A 13,555-nucleotide genomic window follows, 5' to 3' on the forward strand; every position below is an offset into this window, starting at 1 on the left:
ATTAAGTCATCCAGTAGTGAGCTATCGTGTGAACATATAAAAATGATAACATCAATAACTATATTATCCGGTACTCATGGTAAACGGTTTCGATTCAGTTACGATATCATTACTTGGCTTTACATTTGCATATAAAGGTGGTGATCGAAGTGGCAGTGGATATGGTTCAGTGATTTCTTGCTCGTTGTAATGATTCACACAGCTGAGATCAAAAAATGTTAGCATAGCTTCATAAATTGTATTTTCTCACTTGAAAAACCTACACAAAAAATTTAATATACAACGAAACAAAATTAGCATAAAAAGTTTAAAAGACTACAGATAGCTACAAGATCACCCTACACTACAATTATTTAGTCGATAGATTTAAACTATTATACAGCTTTTTGGATTGGGACCAAAGCTAATAAGTACAACTAAATCAGAAATTAGTGCTATATTCAGTATTCAGCGCAAAAAAATAATCAAAAATCTCTCATAAAATTAATTGTAACAGTACAATACTGAGCAAGATGAATAATAATAGATAGAGATACTAAACAATCTGGTAACTTACAAGTATGCGTGTTTACCACCTGTTAATTCGAATTCAACAAGCCGAGTAATCCCAAGATCCTCTAACATTGGACATCCAGTAAGTACATCACTTGTACATTCAACCACTCGAATCCATTCTATGCTAAGTGGTGACGGATTACGGAAGAACTTAAATGGTAATTCAACAGCGGCTACATATGCCCTGCAATAAACGTAGATTTAAAAACTATTTACCAGTTATCATAGATATGTATGTAAACCAAATTTTATGAGAAAAAAAAAATTTAATACCTATATAAGTAATTTAAATTCCGACGACGATAATTTCGATGCAAGAAACGTGATGATAGATGAGCTCGATCATACATATAGTCAATTAATTCAGACAGTTTATAACAGTGTGGTCCAACAAATTCGTATGTTTTACCAATAGCATGTGGATCTACGATAGTTCTCTCAACACCTTTTGACACATCACCAACCTGTAAGTGATATCGTTACTGTATAGCTTTTTCATATATAAATGATTGAAAGTGGCAAAGGGAACGACATAAAATCTCATCATTTTGGAAAATTGTAAGCAAATTTCTGATTGGATAACCAATACTGAATTTACATTGCGATTGTAGAAATTGACTTGTCGTTACTTTTGAAGAAACGAATACATATTCCATTCCTTTTTCTCTTCTATCACATAGCAAATATGTTAAGAATGCCTAACTACTACATATAAAAATCGTAGTATCTGCACATAAGTAATGCAATACTAATAGAACAATGTGATCTTTAATTACATTGCAATTCTCGCAAATATATATTTGCAACACTGATGAAATTTGGGATTTATTTCATATGTAAAGCATAAGGATATTACCCAGATGGGCATTTTGTATGTATGCTCGCCCTTCCTGTAGACGAAAATCAGGCTTCTGTGCGGAATGCGCTGAATTGCTAGAAAATAATTAATAAATGCATCGTAATTCCCTCCATACATCATTCCTGGTCTGAAATTTCGGTGCATTGAAAAATCTTACATATAAAATTAGGCTGATTAGTTTTATACAAACTTCTGTAGCTAATTAATAGATGTATCAACCTGAATACTTCAAGTGATGTAGAATATTTCAAAAAAAAAAAAGCATCACAAATAGTAATTTCTATCCTGTTTTAACACTCTGTTAGTACTATTAGAATTTTAAAAATAGAGTAACTTCCTAGAAATTTAGAACCTTATGATAGTAGCATTTGGGAATTCTTCACGGACAACTTCTTCGCCAAGTCCTTTGGTGCGAAGAAATTGTGATGGTTTATTGAATAGTGTCGGTGGAGTATTCTTAGAAGCATTCATTGCCGACATGTGAATAAATCTGAAAAAAGATCGTATATTTATGATCCAGTCGATAATTTCTCTGAAATCAATAGAACTCAAATCTAAACTATAAATTTTAACAAAATTGTGACGCTGACTTTTGTATTCCCATTTCTTTGGCAATCCGAGCGATTCGTCGAGCTCCTTCAACATGAGTCTCTTCAAATGAATAATTTTTTGTTTCGTATCTTGCACCAATTAAATTTACAACTACATTGCTGTATCTGATAGCTTGTCGAATACTTTCCTCATCTTTTAATTGAAATGGTAATAGCAGTACTTGACCAAGTTCACCATGTACCTAAATTATCAGATTTGCTTTTAAAATGACAAAAGTCTTACATAGATTTTTTGACACCCTACATAACAATCAAATAAAACGAATTTTGTAAACTAAATGTGCAATGTCTCATATTTTAGACCTCGGAAAAACAAAAAAAGAAAAATATCTTTTATCCCAAAAACTCTTTACTCAAGAGAATAATCAAAACGAGAAAATGAACTCTTAGTTGTCGAGTGTAATATGGATCTTGTCGACTTGGCAAAATAATTTGATGACCTTCTTTTGCAAGTCTATTTATCAGTAACCTGCCCAATAATCCAGTACAACCGAAAACAGTTACAACGTTGCCAGAGAAGCTGCATCGACCACCTGTTCCCTGTAATGCATGTTCGAAAAAGCCAAAAATTAAAACTGATAAAACTGGAAATGCGTCTTACACCAAGATCCTTGTAGTTTAATAATGTTTACCTTTCTGAATGCAGCAAGTTTACTCGTTGGACTCGGTTTCGGTAAATCAAGTTGAGTGGCTGATGTACTACAATAAAGTGCCTTGCAAAGGTTACCTTCAATACCCAATATACGACATCGTCGGATACTACCAACAATGAGCATTTTCAGTTCCTCTAAAAATAAGTCTCTCAATTTGAAAATGTTTCTTTTGAGAAACCTACAAATATATGTATGAATTTCAATTTCTTAAAAAAAATCTAAAACACTGGAACAAAATTGGGATCGTTAACACCCATTGTTACAGCATATACATACGGTGACTTGAAAACCATTTCTATATTTCTTGTAAACACTTTTTTCACAACTGGTAAGCTCTCAAATATTAGATTTATAAAATTTGAAGGGATCAATATAGTATTAGCCTTTAAACAATTGGTATTATCATTATGCGAAAAAACAAAATATAGTTAAGCAAAGAATGCATATCCATAATTGTTCAGCAATTCATAAAAGAAATGGTACTATTTATTTGCACTGTGAGCAAAGAAAAAAATCAGTACATGGCAAATCCTCATAAATATCAATTTCACTACATTTCCTAAATAAATCAATCCTAACACATTTACTACTCAAGAAATAAATATACATGCACATGATACTGAAAGCTAAATTTACAACAGCACAGAAGAAAAAAAAAATACCTTAAAATTACAAAAATATCATAATTCAATACTTGTCTAGCAAATAATTATTATTACACATATTATCACAAAAAAATTCTTTAAAATATGAATAAATAAAAAAGTCAATAATATAACAAGTTTTTGACTACCCGCTAATCTTTACTGTAAAGCTAGTCAATATCATTAAAAACAATCTGTTGAGCAAAACGTTACTAAAAATAACACGTCGATTGATTGCTAGTTAATTTGTTGAAGAAATCTGAGCACTTATTTCTGTATGAGGTGACGTATAAGGCGCGCTCCTATAATAAGAAATAGAACGTATCAGATATGAACTCGTCTAGTAGTTTTCTCAGGAAGAATTATCCAGTCCATACGCACCACCATTCTAAACATAAATAATTTAATGCAAAGTTACCATGACAACAAGATATATACATGTATAAACTAACACATTCACATACCTACATACAATTGTCTATAACAATAAAAATATGGATCGACAGAGCTACGAACGCTCATAGACATAAACATAGGGATTCTGATCGATATAATCAGTTGGAAAGTTGAATAAAATGAAGCAGCTACTAATGGGTTATCTAAGAAATAGAATTACATCTAAAATAAGTATGACTGAAGATGGTTTGTCAAAGTTCAAAACTCAATTACAGATAATATTTCCCCCTAATGCTAAAGAAAACTTGCATCACGTTAAAAAAAAATAAATAAGTTATTGAAATTCATAAAAATTATGGACTTACATTGATAACATGACATTCTTCCTCGGATATTTGCTTACGACGAAGAAATGAAGGTAGCTGCCAATCTTCAATTAATTCGCCTCGTTGAATGTTAGTTTTTACTGCCGATGGTGATACATTCGATGAAGAAAGCAACTTTTCTGCAAATCAAATTTCTTCGAAAGAAAAATCATCTCAAATGATTACTAGAAGATTAATTTTAATACAAAATCTCAGTTCAATTGATTAAGCTAAATTAAATAACTTATTTTAACTCACACCAGTTCAGTTGAATACGACGGAAGTTTCTGAAATATTCTGAAAATATTGCATGGATCAAATCAGAATAAGAACTAGGGTATTATTAACATAAAGGACCAACCAGATACTGATGAAGATTCTGATTCACGTATCACTGGTGATAAGGTTGACCTAAAAAAGTGACAGAGAAATTGCTACAACTCTATATGGAAAACCTTGGATAATTTTAATACTTCTGACTAATCGATGGAATTTTGCCGCTTCAGAATACGAATAATAAAATATATACCGATCATAGTGAGGTCGTGGAAGTCGAGCACCAACGAATTTGATTAAGGGCTTGCGCACGTGACTCTAAAAACAAAAAATCAGACATGCAAATTAGAAAACTAGACAACACTTTCTTAAATCAATACAGCTATCTCGTCTTATAAATAACCGGAGGTCAAAAGGCAGTTCGAGCACAATTATATCACTCCATTCATATGATTACTAAACAGCTAAAGCAAGTTGTGTACAAATAACTTTTAGTCAGAATTATGCCGAAATGATATAATAAGCACCAGTATATATGGAAAGTTTTACTTTATGCTTCGATAAAAAATAAACTTGAAACTAACGCTAAGCATTATGTTATTTGATAAATTATTCACAACTACTGATAAATGCGAATTCATCTTTTCCTCAAACTTTTTGAGATGTATTGTTCTGTTCTGAGTACTACTGCAGCAAATATTCCCAGGTTCTTCAAGTTTACGTTGAATCAATGCCTCACTAGTTCTTCCTAATTTTCCAACGCAATTTTCCGACTCCAATCTCTGTAAAAAATAAAAAGAAAACATACTGCTAGAATTTTCCCAAAATAATATACCAAGTTCGAAGAAATCACTTTGAAAAAAATTGTGAGGATATAAACTTGAAGCAGAATATAAATTAGGAAAAACTTTCAATTAATAGAAGTGAAAATTTCTATTACTTTTACACAACTATTAGGATTGAGAGAAAACAAGATCTTAACGGATACCAATTTTTGAATGATCTTGAAAAGCAGGAATACCTTGAAAGATTCCCTTTGAAAAATTGAACAATACAGTTTAGAAAGCCAATGAAAAACCGAGAAAAACCTGAAAATGAAATTATATTCAACCCTACAACATTATATGAAACGAGAAATTTGAAGTTACACGTTTTCCACGCTTTGTCGGTGCGAGATGACTGATTTTATTTGTCTAGCTATTCATCCTAACCTTCACACTTTTTAGGATTCAACACAATTCATTCGACACAAAGAGAGATACTTCAATATGAACAAGAATTCTTTTAACTAGTTGATCATCAATCCACGAAACTATAAGTAACTAAATTATCACTACAAAGACAGCAACTACTTTCGACCTGTAACAAATACAAACACAAACACACAAAAAAAAAAAAAAAAAACTGCATGCAAGTTCACACGAGATTATTCACTCAAAAAATTTCAAACACAGAAATGAAATAGAAATTTTAACCGTTTCGCTACCATAATGCTTATTTGGCGAAATAATTTCTAGCAGAAGATATTGTTTGCTCCTGCACTCAATTTTCATCGTTTTTCCACATCTGAAATGATTCCTTTTACTGGAAATTTCATCAATATTATTTCAGCTAAAATATAAAATATTCCCCAATTTTTGTATTTATCATTAGCTTAGTTATGGCAATGTTTATTTTAAATTAGCACAATTTTATTACTGAGCAAATAACAGATAATAACTAACAATTGATATGACAGTTGAAAAGTTTTAAAATTAATGCATAAAATGAATTTATCATTGAAGAGAAAAACTTCTTCCATGCAGTAAGATCATTAACTTATTGATGTAAACAAAGTTTATTTTAGCACAACCAGCTGACCCTATCCTACTAAATCAGCTCAATGAAACAAACGTCCGTAAGAGCGTTCCGGTAGAAAAGCCCGGCTTTAACGGCCCGTGGAAAGTGGTTGGTTAGTACGTCTCGTGACAATAAACTCTCCGTCATACTGAATCTCTCATTTCTTGATATCTGTCTGATTTGAACTTAATTTGAACTTTATGTTGTTTTCTTCAATGCGCATATTATCAAAAGTAATTCTAAAATTATGATAAATATAGTATGAAAATTCTATTATAATAACATCGATGTTCTAGCAATTTCACTCATAAATTTTTATCATTTATCGAATTCAAGCAATTTATTATTATTATTATTTTTTTTAAAGTGGGAAATTTAACTTTCATCCCAAAAATTGCTTTATAGATAGAATATGCTACATGCTTGTTATGTATAAGTTTATTATTTATTTAATTAAAATTTGTTTTATCACTAATAATTTTGTTACTAAATTTCTACTAGGTACTTATGTATTTGTGAATTAATCAGTGCTATTATCTTCTAAATGAAGCATCGCTTAAATTATTTTATTTAGTATACAGGCTAATCTGTTATGTTTGGTGATGAAAATAGAAACAGCTTGCTGGCAACAGTTATATTTCGTCCATTATATATGAGAAAATGGTTGGATTATTTAAAATCAGCTAGTAGTTAGTTTAATTTTTGTTTGTTTATATTAAGAATCAACTCCGTATGCGCTTGATTTATTTTTTGAAAATTCTTTGAACAACAGTTGCTCTCAAATTCTTCCAGAAAATGAAATGAAAATAGGATTAGAATGATGCACTCAAGTCATAAAATGAATTTCACGTAACTGTGAAAAGAATGAGGTTTTAAAATGTGAAATTTTATGCAAATACATTGTAGATGATGTAAACGACAGTAATTCTGCTTGTGTTAATGTGGCAGCAAGTGGACAAAATGATGATGAGAGCACGTTTTCCTCATCTTATATGTTCAAAAGATTGAAAGAATTTTGCACCGATGAAAGTACTTTTTTTTTTTTTAAATCGTAGTTAACTGATTAGTAAATTTGAATAGTACAGCAGTAAAAGAATACATGAGATTTGTCATTTTGTCATTCCAGACTGAGCTAACATGGACTTTTTCTCAAAATACTTTTTAGGAGCTACTTTTTAAATGAGTAGGAAGGCCTTAATTATGGTGAATACTCATATATACTTATTAATTAATTTTCCAGTTTATCAGCATTTTTTTCTGGTGAGTTCGTTTATTTACAACTCTTTTGCAGATATTAATTTCGAGAAGTGGATAACGTTAAAGAGCATGAAAGGAGCATTTTTTGGTCAAACTGTACTTAGTGTAATCACGGGAGCAATTTTAGCAAAAGCTAATCAACAAAACATGAGAAGTTTTCCTGTAAATTCGATTTTGTTACTCTTTTACCTTCAGCACTTTTCCTCTAGAAACATGAATAATTTAAGCCAAAAAACGAGTCAAATAGTTTTTGTTGTTAGCTTTACTTCATTTGATTGCATCTATCGAATTTCACTGCATTCTAATTGTTTTTGGTGCACAATTATAATTCTACAAAAATCGAAGAAAGATTCCAAAGTGAATTGAATTGAATTAAGGTTTACTGAATGGAAAGAAAGTTAAATTTTCAGGATAGTAACATCAGTAATGGATTGAGGAAGTGTTTAACGAAAAGCATTTTTAGCGGCGCTGCTATGGCCGTCAACATTGGATTCATAATGTATTAAAATTGAATGCTTTGTGGATGTACTGTAAGGAATTAGAAGTAGTTTCAAAGTGTAGCAGATTGCAGTTGTATGAGCTAGAGAATTAATTTGCAGGATTTCTATAACAGAATTTGCAAGATGGCGTGAGTATTTTTCAATTTGGACTGTTCCATGTGCTACGAGTAAGTGTTTTCAAACAAATTTTGAAACAAGTTAGCAAATGCTACTATAAATAGCACAAATACTACTGTGAGAAATGAATAACTTTATTGAAGTTCAGCACAGTTCGATATTGGAGTTTGTCTTGGGATAGATACTAGAAATTACTTATCAGCCCCAAAGATGGCACTATCGAAATGATTAAATTTTATGAAAAGTTGTACAGATTTCAGTATGATTTACCTGTTTGCATATTTCTGTTCCTTCATTGAGCTAATTCAAACTTTCAGCTGTTATTCCAGCTATTCTCAGTTATTCATTGAGTGTGAAACCCCTACAAGCGATACAAAGTGGACTAATGTTAGGGTAGGTTTTTTTAGTAGTTTTTTAAGTATCACTCATGTCTAGAATAGCATATTCTGATTTGAAAGTGTATTATGCATGCAATAACATATAGTGAACTTTAGTAAATTCTATAAATTTTATCAGACTTCTGTTATTCTAATATTAATCCGCTATTGCATGAACCCTCATAATCAATGTATGTGATTATCGCATGATCCATTAGAACTTAGTATTTTAATCAGCTTAAATTTTGTTGATAGTGAAATCAATTTTTTCTTTGCATATGGGACATTAGATAATGAAAAGAAAATTTTACTGAAATATACTGTACTGTTGTCATATATATTTAGTTATTTAGAAGAGGACCTTTCTCATATTATTTAAAATTTTTGCTCAAGATATGAATTTTTCTTTGCAGAGAGCGCACATTAGATAATTTCTAGACTTAATTGTAATTATTATCCTTATTTGTTGATGTGGATTTGATCAGTGATAATATGAATGTATTTGTGCTTTCAAATGGCTTAGATCCTATCTCTGATCCTTCCATTTTTTTAAGGATGCTCCTAATTTTTTGACTAATTCATTCTTTTTCAAACATTAGCACAATGCATGTGAAATGCATACTTCTTGGCCATTGAATACTCACCAAACATAAAACATAAAGAAATAGAATAGTTTGCAGGGTGTTGTCGTCGTTGGCAATTTTTAGTGCTTCTCTGTTTTACGATTTATCAACCGATGAGATATATCAATGTGTTAAGAATAACATTGAAATCGAATTGAAGAAAGAAAGAGAAAGCGAATTGTACAGATTTATGAAAGAGCATCATATTCGGAGTAAATGGTTTGGAAAGTGGATGTTGAATAGAAGTCGTGTAGATGATGATATTGATGATGATTTATTTTGATAAATATAACTGTTCGATGGGTGACAGTAGACATTATTGCTTGTTCTAGAATTTAAATTGATTTTTTCTTAACCTTTAGAAGTATGTCCATATCTTTCAATAAGACAAATTTGAACTAGTTGTGCAGGATATTCAAATAGTTGGATGATATTTAGACATTTTATCACCTCTTTTTTTAGCATGTTGATCTAGCGAGCACCATTTATTTGTTTTATATCAATCGTAAATTATTACATGCTCATTGTTGTTTTATAATAGTAGGATAATAATTTTAATACTTGTTACTGCATATATAATTTCCAGGGTTGCTTGTATTATTGTCAGCTTGTCATGTTGTTAAATTGCGTACGGATTTTCTATTATTGGTGCTTATTAAATTATTCTGTATCCGATTTTGGAAGGTAGTGATCGTGTAAGGGGCTCTCATGGATACTTTTCCAGAAAGTATCATTTTTTTCATTAGGTAAAGAAGATTTTTTTAATATAATACATTTTCTGTTTTTACTTAATACTCTTAATTTTTGAAATGATTAATTATGAACTTATAACAATTGGAATTAGACTTCCTTCATAAGAACTGGAAGATCATCGGAACGATACCTTGGTACATTTGTGAAATGAAAGATGATAAGATGGAAAGACTGAGTGAAATTAGATAATCTACTGTAGCACTTGGAGTGAACAATATCACTGATCTTCAAACTTTTAAAGTTTCTTGAAAAAACTAGATTTCTGAATGAATTGGTCCGATAATTTTGATTTGAAAGAATCTTGTCGGTCGTAAGGAGAAAAATTGTACTAGCGCAAAAATTAGTGAGGCAGCTTTAACGATTTATGGAAATACATACCGGATTTTTTCCATTTACTTTTAAAGCTCAATATTTTTTTCTTTTTTTCCAGTAGCTTGGATAGTATTTTTTTTTTTTTCTTTTAAATTACATCAGTTAAAGCATTGACAATGTACAGCCTCTATTCGAGAGCTGTGCATTATATTTTTTGTGAAGTCATATGTAACTTGTAAAAGTTTTAAACAACTATTAAAAAAAGATGCCGACATTTTAAGCTTACTGTAGATTTTTTCAGCTACTAACAGATTTTTAATCTCCTTTTACCTCACACAAAGGCAAATGTTCAATGATGGATAGAACTAAATATAGACAATCTGTGCAGCGTCATTCAAATATTGCTGAAGCATGTGATGCGCTATGTGGCATATCGATACATTTTGCCCGTAAATATCTCTACTTAAGGACAGATCGAAAAGCTATATTCCATCTTCTGGCAGTTTTTGTATTATCACTTTTCGCTGCTTTTGTGCCTTTACCAAATCACTATTATTTTGTAAAGGTTTCTTTTTCTTTTTTTTTTGCTAGATGAATTTTTGCTTTTTCTCAATAACAAATTTGCCCGTTTAATAATAGATTTATTCTTCTAAGGTTTAATATCGAATATTTATAGAAGAATAATATTTTGAATAGTTATTTTGTTAAATTGGGTTGGTTCTGGACATGTGTCGTTGTCTGTCCATTTATTTGGTATATTTCTACTGCTGTTGGGCAAAGCATGTCAGGTATGTCCTTTAGCTGTTATTTTCTTTTTCTTCATTTTCAGTTAATTTAAGCACTTTTCATTTTTCTGTTAAAAGATGCAAATTATATTAAATTGAAGTTTCAAATTTTCTATGTATTTCTTATCTCTTGGAATTATTCGTTTAAGTGATGATTTTGATTTTCATATAATTTTAATGTTTCTATTGGAGGAATTCATGAATTTCAGGAATTATAAAAAATTTAAGCCGTATGGTAATCGCAACAACAATATGGTACTATTGCACTCATTCGTAAGATTTTAGTACTTTACATTTTGAGTTTTTTTTTCTTACACTTCTCACTTTTTATCTTTAACTTTATCACTGAAACTTACATATTATACTACATTTTCCATTTATTATATTAGTAATATGAGGATCTAAACGATATTTAGAGATCAGTAGTAACGTTTATTTTATGCGACCAGCTTGGCATATGTTTCAGATTTGTGGTATTTGAACAGATGACAGGTCACTGCCATGGATCTAAGCTAAGTTCTCGTTCATCATGTGCTGTTGATGGTGGCAAGTGGATCCCTGGCTTCGATATCAGTGGTCATTGCTTTATCCTTATCTACAGTTCTCTTATCATATGTGAAGAAGTAAGTTATTTGTTACTGTCAAAAGATTTGCAGGAATTTCTAGAATTTCTAATTATCTTATTTTCAGTTTGGTTATATTTTTTTATCAACTTTGATTTAATGTTTCAATTTTCAGGCATTAGCATTCCGCAACATAACAATAATTCATCGTACTCGAAAGATGCCATCGGTTAAAAATGGAAATCTTATCAGAATTTTTTTCCTTTCTATGTGTGTTCTTCACCTACTTTGGGTAATGATATATCATTTTTAGCAATAAAACACCAAGAGTTACTTTTTTGTTTCTGGTTTTCGGGAAGAAATTCGAAAAATATCTGATCAGTAAAATAGTTCTTCAGTGATTTGTAATGGAATCCTTTAGACGTAAAACAAATTTTATTAAGAATGCATAATTGTTAATAAACGCTTCTGTCGACTTACGATGAATCTTTTTTTGACCGAAAAATTTGCGAATAAACAAACTTTCTGCTTATAACCATCTTTGCTGTCAATTTTTAAGATCATTTCTGTGATATGTGCATTTCTTGAACTCAGCTAAAATTCATTCTAAATTAATTTAAACATTCTTTTAAACAACTTATTTTCTTTGCAGGATTTTGAACTGTTGATTTCGGTCCTTTACTATCATCACATTTATCACAAAATGATGGGTGCAATAATCGCCGTGCTTTGCTGGTATTTTACCTATCATATTTGGTACAGGAAAGTTGGGATTCCACCGTTGCCACTACAACCTCGTAAACTGATATAAGTGACTTACTGATTTTTATAAGTACTTGATTTACTCTGATAATGGATTATCATTGATCCTATAGGTAATAAGGAATTTAAACAGCCAGCGAATCAAGAGTATGTATCCCTTACTGGCTGGTGTAACGTAAAACTGAATGTTGTGAAGTATTTAAATTACCGATGATTTTCGTTGTTTAACCATTTGTTTTGTCTGTCCTACCGATTATCGCTAGAATTTATAGGTCTTTTCTCACTTTTTAATTGAACTTTATGTAAAATGCAGCGAAGTAGTCATGAAGTTCCAAGGTTTGATTTTGAAGAAATGGAGATTTGCAATAATAATAATAGTGGGAAACTTTCAGTCATAAATTTTTCGTACTATCATCTCTGAGCCTATTCGATTTCATCTTATTCATATATTTTGTGCTTTATATATTTTGAAAAAAAAAAAAAAAACACTTCAGTCCATTGTAGTACAAGTAGGATAAAATAGAACGAGTAGTTTTTGAATGCTAAATGGGTACAACTTTATGGTTACAATTAAAAAATCTTGGAACTTCGAACTGTTCAAAATTTACATGATTAGTTGACTCCATGCCAGTACATGCATTCTGCTTTATGCTTTTCTATTTTTGAAAGAAGAGAATACTTTAGTAAGCATGAAGAATATGCTGAATCATTAATGCTATCTTCAATGATAAATTTCTATGATATTCAAATTACTTTACAAGTTTTCAAATTAAGCCAGAGTAATAAAGCAGAAACTTTCTTTAATTACATATTAATTATATATGATATTATATCAAATGCTTTAAACTAGTAGTGATAAATGGCTAGAAATGTTATTTTTTGTACACAGGTTTTTATAACATTTTTTAGAAGAATAGATCCGATTTTTTTTTGTTTGTGTTTTCTTTAACTGAAAATTACCTTACATTTTTTTGTAGACTCTCAATAAAAGAATAGCAAATAGCAGGAAAAGACATTTCAGTTCGAAATATTGAAGATGCTGTACTATAAATTTTAATATCTTAATAGCAAAAAGCTACAATAAAACACAAAAAAAGCTGAGTTAGGAAAATTGTATCTTGTCATGGTCTCGGAAAAAATGAAGATAGGCGGTTAAGTCAAGCAATTGCAGTTCATATGACTGGGAATCAAACGTTTTATTTCACATGAAAATCAAATTTATGCAATTCAAATAAAAGCTATAATAAAATACCAGAAAATAATTCAAAATAAATAAATCTACACGTATTAAAAATACCAGAAATGGAA

The 13,555-nt window shown here is 30.3% G+C and overlaps 4 protein-coding genes across 4 annotated transcripts; 2 read left to right on the forward strand and 2 right to left on the reverse strand.

The window, feature by feature from the left end:
- Positions 1-63: 63 nt before the first annotated feature.
- On the reverse strand, positions 64-2,801 carry Bm6766 (NADH-ubiquinone oxidoreductase 39 kDa subunit, mitochondrial precursor, putative; the record flags this gene model as incomplete). The annotated part of the gene is made up of 8 exons (XM_043079618.1): positions 64-202; positions 557-739; positions 829-1,019; positions 1,412-1,541; positions 1,767-1,904; positions 2,005-2,207; positions 2,410-2,609; positions 2,762-2,801. 8 exons carry the CDS (start codon positions 2,799-2,801, stop codon positions 64-66), a joined length of 1,224 nt encoding a protein of 407 aa, XP_042935552.1.
- Positions 2,802-3,674: 873 nt separating this feature from the next.
- Bma-oxy-5 (Uncharacterized protein) lies at positions 3,675-5,848 on the reverse strand (the record flags this gene model as incomplete). The annotated part of the gene is made up of 7 exons (XM_043079619.1): positions 3,675-3,710; positions 4,084-4,223; positions 4,445-4,494; positions 4,613-4,677; positions 4,944-5,141; positions 5,381-5,447; positions 5,835-5,848. 7 exons carry the CDS (start codon positions 5,846-5,848, stop codon positions 3,675-3,677), a joined length of 570 nt encoding a protein of 189 aa, XP_042935553.1.
- A 942-nt stretch (positions 5,849-6,790) lies between these two features.
- Positions 6,791-9,355, forward strand: Bm9589 (Uncharacterized protein; the record flags this gene model as incomplete). The annotated part of the gene is made up of 7 exons (XM_001893719.2): positions 6,791-6,887; positions 7,105-7,227; positions 7,490-7,617; positions 7,866-7,954; positions 8,055-8,122; positions 8,390-8,465; positions 9,130-9,355. The coding sequence occupies 7 exons, from the start codon at positions 6,791-6,793 to the stop codon at positions 9,353-9,355; spliced, it is 807 nt and encodes a 268-aa protein (XP_001893754.2).
- A 1,137-nt stretch (positions 9,356-10,492) lies between these two features.
- Bma-fitm-2 (Protein C20orf142 homolog precursor, putative) lies at positions 10,493-12,296 on the forward strand (the record flags this gene model as incomplete). Its single annotated transcript, XM_001893720.2, has 6 exons — positions 10,493-10,702; positions 10,814-10,925; positions 11,132-11,195; positions 11,389-11,545; positions 11,661-11,777; positions 12,138-12,296. The coding sequence occupies 6 exons, from the start codon at positions 10,493-10,495 to the stop codon at positions 12,294-12,296; spliced, it is 819 nt and encodes a 272-aa protein (XP_001893755.2).
- Positions 12,297-13,555: the final 1,259 nt, after the last annotated feature.

This window comes from Brugia malayi (genome assembly GCF_000002995.4).
Source record: "Brugia malayi strain FR3 genome assembly, contig: Bm_v4_Chr3_scaffold_001, whole genome shotgun sequence".
NCBI classification, from domain to species: Eukaryota; Metazoa; Nematoda; class Chromadorea; order Rhabditida; family Onchocercidae; genus Brugia; species Brugia malayi.